At 56.7% G+C, this 5,551-nt stretch overlaps 1 protein-coding gene across 2 annotated transcripts; it reads left to right on the top strand.

Moving 5' to 3' along the window:
- The first annotated feature begins 324 nt into the window (after positions 1–324).
- On the top strand, positions 325–4,077 carry VAMP2 (vesicle associated membrane protein 2). Of its 2 annotated transcripts, none has more exons than XM_070393490.1 (5): positions 325–439; positions 918–1,038; positions 1,486–1,644; positions 1,725–1,776; positions 2,386–2,588. In XM_070393490.1, coding segments are annotated over exons 1-5 (351 nt in total). In that variant the 5' UTR covers positions 325–437; the 3' UTR covers positions 2,403–2,588. The 2 variants fall into 2 exon arrangements, with proteins under 2 accessions (XP_070249591.1, XP_070249590.1); XM_070393489.1 differs by lacking the exon at positions 2,386–2,588 and adding an exon at positions 3,405–4,077 and having other exon boundaries at positions 326–439.
- The last annotated feature ends 1,474 nt before the right edge of the window (positions 4,078–5,551 follow it).

Raw genomic sequence — 5,551 nt, forward strand, 5'->3', positions numbered from 1 at the left:
ACCCGGGATACGTCCGCCCCGGCAGCAGAGGGTCCCAGCCACCCGCATGGCCGGGGCCTGCACCTGCCCTTCCTCCTCTCCCACCCCCGGCCCAGGCCCAGGGCGGGACCTCGAGCTGCGGGGGCGGCGGTGCGGCTCCGGTCCGGCCGGGCAGGCGGGCGCGGGGCGGGCCGTTGGAGGGAGGCGCGGGGACGCACGGCTGCGCCAGGCCCGCCGCCCCGAGGCCACGCCCCCCGCCGCCCGCGCCCCGCCCCCCCGGCCCGCTCCGGGCCAGTCGCCGCCGCGCCCCACCCCCGCCCGCAGTGCCCGGATGTGGGTGACGCGCGGCCGCCATCTTCCCGTCCCCGGCAGCCAGCGCCAGTCGGAGCCAGCGCGAGCTGCCGCTGCCGCCGCCATCGCTGCCGCCGCCGCCAAGTCCTGCGCCCGCTGCCCGCGCCATGTGAGTCGGCCGCCCTTGCCCCTCCCGGGCCGGCCTGAGCCGACCGCCGCCCGGGCCCCGGCCCGGGTTCGACCCGCGCCCCTCGCGCTCCGCACGCCCGGAGACCAGGCCAGCGCCAGTGACGGCGCGCGGGCGGTGGCCGCCGGAGGGAGCGGACCCGGTGTCTGTCCGCCCGCCCCGCCCCTGTCATCGCTGCCGCCCGTCCTTTCGAATCGCCCCGGACCATGTCTGCGAGGCTGCCCGCATTTGACAGGCGGGGAAACCGAGGCCTGGAGGGGGAAGGGGGCTTCCCTCAAGGTCACGCCGCGTCTCGGCAGCGAGGCCGGACGGGATCCGGGGCCCGCCGCATTGGGTGGCCTTCCTCCCGGGAAGGAAAAAGGGAGGGCGGGCGGGAGGGATGCACAGGCGGATGGGCGGAGCCCTGACTGCGGGGCCGGAGGATCCGGGCCCTGGGTCTTAATCCGTCTCCGCCCCTCAGGTCGGCTACCGCAGCCACCGCCCCCCCTGCCGCCCCGGCCGGGGAGGGGGGTCCCCCCGGGCCCCCTCCAAACCTCACCAGTAACCGGAGACTGCAGCAGACTCAGGCCCAGGTGGACGAGGTGAGTCGGGGCGGGGGATGCCCACGGCGGTGGGAAGGGAGGACCCTGAGGGTTGGCTAACTAGTGTGGGGTCCCCTTGGACGGGGTGGGGGACAACAGTTCCTATGGGTGAGTTTTGGAACAAAGACGCCAGGCCCCCTTCCTGCCCGCGTGCGCTCGGAGGGTTAGCCTCGTTAGCCTGGGGCGTTTCAGCCAGGGGCCGGCCGCTCGGACCGCCACCAATAGAAGAAGGTGCTGCGAGGACATCCGAGGTGGCTGCCGGCCTGCCGCCCCTGATGCGTGCTCCTTGCATGTCCCCAGGTGTGCCAGGCATGTTCTGTGCGCGCCCTTGGCATGTTAACCTGGAAACGTCGGGGTGCATGTTCTGTATGTGGGCACATGGTCCGGGAGCGCCCTCATTGAGGTGGGCCTTGGCACACCCCCTGCCTCGTGGGGCTCCCCTCCCAGGTGGTGGATATCATGAGGGTGAACGTGGACAAGGTCCTGGAGCGGGACCAGAAGCTGTCGGAGCTGGACGACCGCGCGGATGCGCTCCAGGCAGGGGCCTCCCAGTTTGAAACAAGTGCAGCCAAGCTCAAGCGCAAATACTGGTGGAAAAACCTCAAGGTAAGGGTGGAGCCAGGTCGGACTGGGGGTGAATGGGGGTGTCACGGTCTGTCTCGCTGACCCTCCCCTCTCCCCTCCAGATGATGATCATCTTGGGAGTGATTTGCGCCATCATCCTCATCATCATCATCGGTGAGTAGGGCGGGAGTAGCTAGGGCCCTTTGGTGAGATGTGCCCTCTAAGTTCTGGGTTTTGAAGGTCATTAACCTAGGTTTTACGATTTAGCATAAAGCATATAAAGCTGCCAATGGCAGTTCTGATTCATCTAGAGCCCAGACCTTGATGATGTTTAGTCTGCACTTTTCCTGGTTGTGGGCAATTTCTATTAAGATTTTTGGAAACAGGAAAGCTGGTGGATCCCACTGCTCTCTTGAGAACATTTTGGACCTAAGACCCCAGTCTGGGAACCCTGGAATTGGGGGGTAGGAGAGCAGGAAAGGCCCTTGGGCTTGGACATGGCTAGGAAGCCAACCACCCAGTTCTTTAAGAGCTTGTGGTCTCAAGAGGCCCAGAGCACTACCGGTCTGGTCTGCCCCAAGGCCATACCGTGCGGTTGAAGAGACCTGGGAGCCCACCTGTCCAGCCCCCTTGCTTGACAGGTGAGAACCTGAGTCCAAGAGGGGAAGGGTTGTCAGCCAGCTGGGGAGTGGGTAGGGGGGGAGCAGGGCCAGGCCTGACACACTGCTTTCTCTCTCCTCTCTTTCTCCCCTCTCCCTCTTCCTTCTCTTTCCTTCTCTATAGTTTACTTCAGCTCTTAAACCCCTGAGGAGCCAGCCCAGAGAAGGGCCTCTCCCCCCACCCATCCCCAGCCGCTCCTCCACCTCTCAGCCATATCTTCCAGCCCCCCATCTGTGTGTGTGTCCGTGTGTGTGCCCTCCTGTAAATAGCCAGCTGTTATTTATACATATATAATATTATATATATTTGGTCTGTTTGTAGTTTTATTACTAGAAGATTTTTCCGGTTGTCCTTAACACCCCTTCCTCAGTTCCCATTGCCTTTTTCTTTCCCTCCTTCCTCTCCCCTCTTTTCCTGACCAGCCCCAAGTCCCTTCATTTGCATCTGCTATGCAATAGTCCCTCTTCCTCTCCTTTCCTTAGATTTAGCTGATCCTTCCTCCCACCCTGTCCTTCCCCATATCTTCACCCCCCTACAAAACAAAACAAAAAGCAATTGTCCAGGCCTCCCTAGGTGCATCTTCTTTGCATTATTTGGGAGGCTCTGAGACTGGCCCCACTTGGTCCTGAGAATCCCAAGGTCTGGGAGTTTCCAGCATGTTAATTAGCACTCATGTGCATACTGGCAACCCTTTTGGTTTTGTTCTTTTTTGTTAACATCACTCTGTTCATTCTTTCAACCTGTGTTTTTGTGGGTTTTTTTTTTTCACTGAGGAGTTAGTCCCCACTGGTCCTTGTATCACACTTTCATTTGCATGACATTAATTGTAGGTGTTGGGGAGCCTGGGCTTTTGGGAAGCCAGGCTGTTCTGGCCCCCAGAATCATCCCTTCCGAGCCCCTCTAGTCCAGTTTGCCTCTGCTCCCCCTCTTTTCCAAACCTCTTGTCCCCTCCTCTCCCTCCCCTGAGCTGGTGTGTAAGTGTCTTGGAGTTCAGTATGTTATGATGGACCGATATTTCTGCCACTTGAAGTTTCTCCCCACATTCCTGATCCCCAGTTTTCATGTGGGGCGCTCAACTGACATTCCCATGGGGTCTGCCCCCCCTCCCATCTGCCTGATCTTCCCCCTCCTCCTCCCACTAGGAGAGTTGGGGGTTGGCCACAATCTGATCTCTTTTGGGAGAGGTGGCTGCCAGTGTCTGAAGGGTCATCACTGCCTTGGAGAGGAGTGGAGCAGGGCAGAGAATCTCCCCAATTCCTGCTGGAAGTCTCCTCTGGCCCCACCCCTGCTGGGGATTGGACTGAAAACCCTCCTCCCCAGTTTGGAGGGTGTTGCCTCCTTCACTGCCCAGCTCCTCTGACTGCCCCCCCTGAATTCAGGGCGGGGGGGTACTAGTCACTGCCAATGTGTGGGATTTGCTGGAAGATGAGGATTCTTGCCCCTCTCCAGGGTGGTCAAGCCCAGAGAGAGAGACCTGTCTTCTCCTTAGGTGAAGTGATAGAGGAAGGATCTAATGTCTTTTTAAATGGCACAATTTTGGGGGGGGTCTGAGGGTGCAGTCCCTTAAACTGTCACTGGAGGGGACCCCCCCAAAACTTTTTCCCCCCACACTCAAGGTTTCTGTGTGGACAGGGAGCAGGGAGATCTAAACTGTTGTGTGAAAGGGTAGGGAGAGATGCTGGGGGTGGGGGTGCTGTGCTCTAGATCCCCCCATACTATCCCAGTGTCCCCTGCCTCCCCCCTTCCCTCACTCCATGGCCCCAATTCTGTGCGCATCCAGATTGTGAAAATGTACAATAAATGTGTAATGAGTAAGTGGTGTCTGTTCTAAGATTTTTTCTTAACCAGTAGGAAAGGTACTGGGTCTTCAGGTTTAACAGGAATGTTAAGAATATACATTGGGCCCTAACCGGTTTGGCTCAGTGGTAAAGCGTCGGCCTACAGACTCAAGGGTCCCCAGGTTCGATTCCGGTCAAGGGCATGTACCTTGGTTGCGGGCACATCCCCAGTAGGGGGTGTGCAGGAGGCAGCTGATCGATGTTTCTCTCTCATTGATGTTTCTAACTTTCCCTCTCCCTTCCTCTCTGTAAAAAATCAATAAAATACATATTTTTAAAAAAAGAATATACATTGGGAAGAAACTGAGCTTTATTGGAGGGCCTGACCTTGGGCAGGGCAAAGTGTGGTTCCCAAAGTGTCCATCAGGGGGCACCAAGCTTTAATGGGAAGTGTTGATGCTTCCCTTGTCTCACCCTGGTGAACCCTGAGGTCTAAGTTGCCCAGTTTTCCCTCTTCCCTTGCCTGAGGGTATGCTCTTGTCCTTTGTTGGATTTCTTTTACCCCTTGATTTAACTCCCAGATGCTGTGCAGTCGTCTTCTGGAGTCATTTACTCCTAGGCCTCAAGTAAATGGCCAACTTCTATGAAATATCTCTTCCCCTTTGTGCCTAGCACAGTGCCAGCACCCAGAGAGTTAATAAATACTTATTGAACAAGGCCCTGGCCTGGTAGCTCAGTTGGTTAGTGTGTCCTCCCGATATGCTAAGGTTTCAGGTTTGATCCCTGGTCAGGGCACATACAAGAAGCAACCAATGAATGCAAAATTAGTGGAACGACAAATTGATCTCTCTCAATGAACAAATCAGCCTAAGGAGACCCAGCTGAGGGTGGTGTGGAACTGGCTAGAGATGGCCTATTGCCCCTGCACTCTGGTCCCTAATGTGGCACCCTAGCATTCTTGTCCTCAAGTGCCATTAACAATGGGTGGAGAATGCTAGAAGAGCTTGTGGGGCCGGACTTCTCTGGGCTGCAGGCAACCTAGATAGTGTTTCCCAAACTTGTTGGCTCCTAAAAACTATCAGGAATGCTTTTTAAAATTTTATTTTTTGTTATTTTTTAAAAAAATATATTTTATTGATTTCTTACAGAGAGGAAGGGAGAGAGATAGAGAGTTAGAAACATCAATGAGAGAGAAACATCGATCAGCTGCCTCCTGCACACTCCCTACTGGGTATGTGCCCGCAACCAAGGTACATGCCCTTGACCGGAATCGAACCTGGGACCCTTGAGTTCGAAGGCCGACGCTCCATCCACTGAGCCAAACCAGTCAGGGCTTTTTTGTTATTTTTTTAGGAATGCTTTTAAAAATATTTTTTATGCCCTGGCCCCTGTGGTTCAGTGGTTAGAGGGTTGGCCTGCACACCAAAGGTTCCTGGGTTTGATTCCCCAGCATGGGCAAGATCCCCCACCAGTCTATGTGTATCACATTGATGTTTCTCTCTCTCCCTCTC

The sequence above is a fragment of the Myotis yumanensis genome, unplaced genomic scaffold (genome assembly GCF_028538775.1).
Source record: "Myotis yumanensis isolate MYYU_CA2020_CCGP unplaced genomic scaffold, mMyoYum1.0.hap1 SCAF_16, whole genome shotgun sequence".
Lineage (NCBI taxonomy): Eukaryota > Metazoa > Chordata > Mammalia > Chiroptera > Vespertilionidae > Myotis > Myotis yumanensis.

What these genes read in the sequence shown, in the direction of transcription:
- VAMP2 (XM_070393489.1), top strand. An exon ending in ACTGGTGGAAAAACCTCAAG is followed by an intron (nt 1,645 to 1,724) that starts GTAAGGGTGGAG and finishes TCTCCCCTCCAG; the next exon opens with ATGATGATCATCTTGGGAGT. An exon ending in CATCCTCATCATCATCATCG is followed by an intron (nt 1,777 to 3,404) that starts GTGAGTAGGGCG and finishes TCCTCCCACTAG; the next exon opens with GAGAGTTGGGGGTTGGCCAC.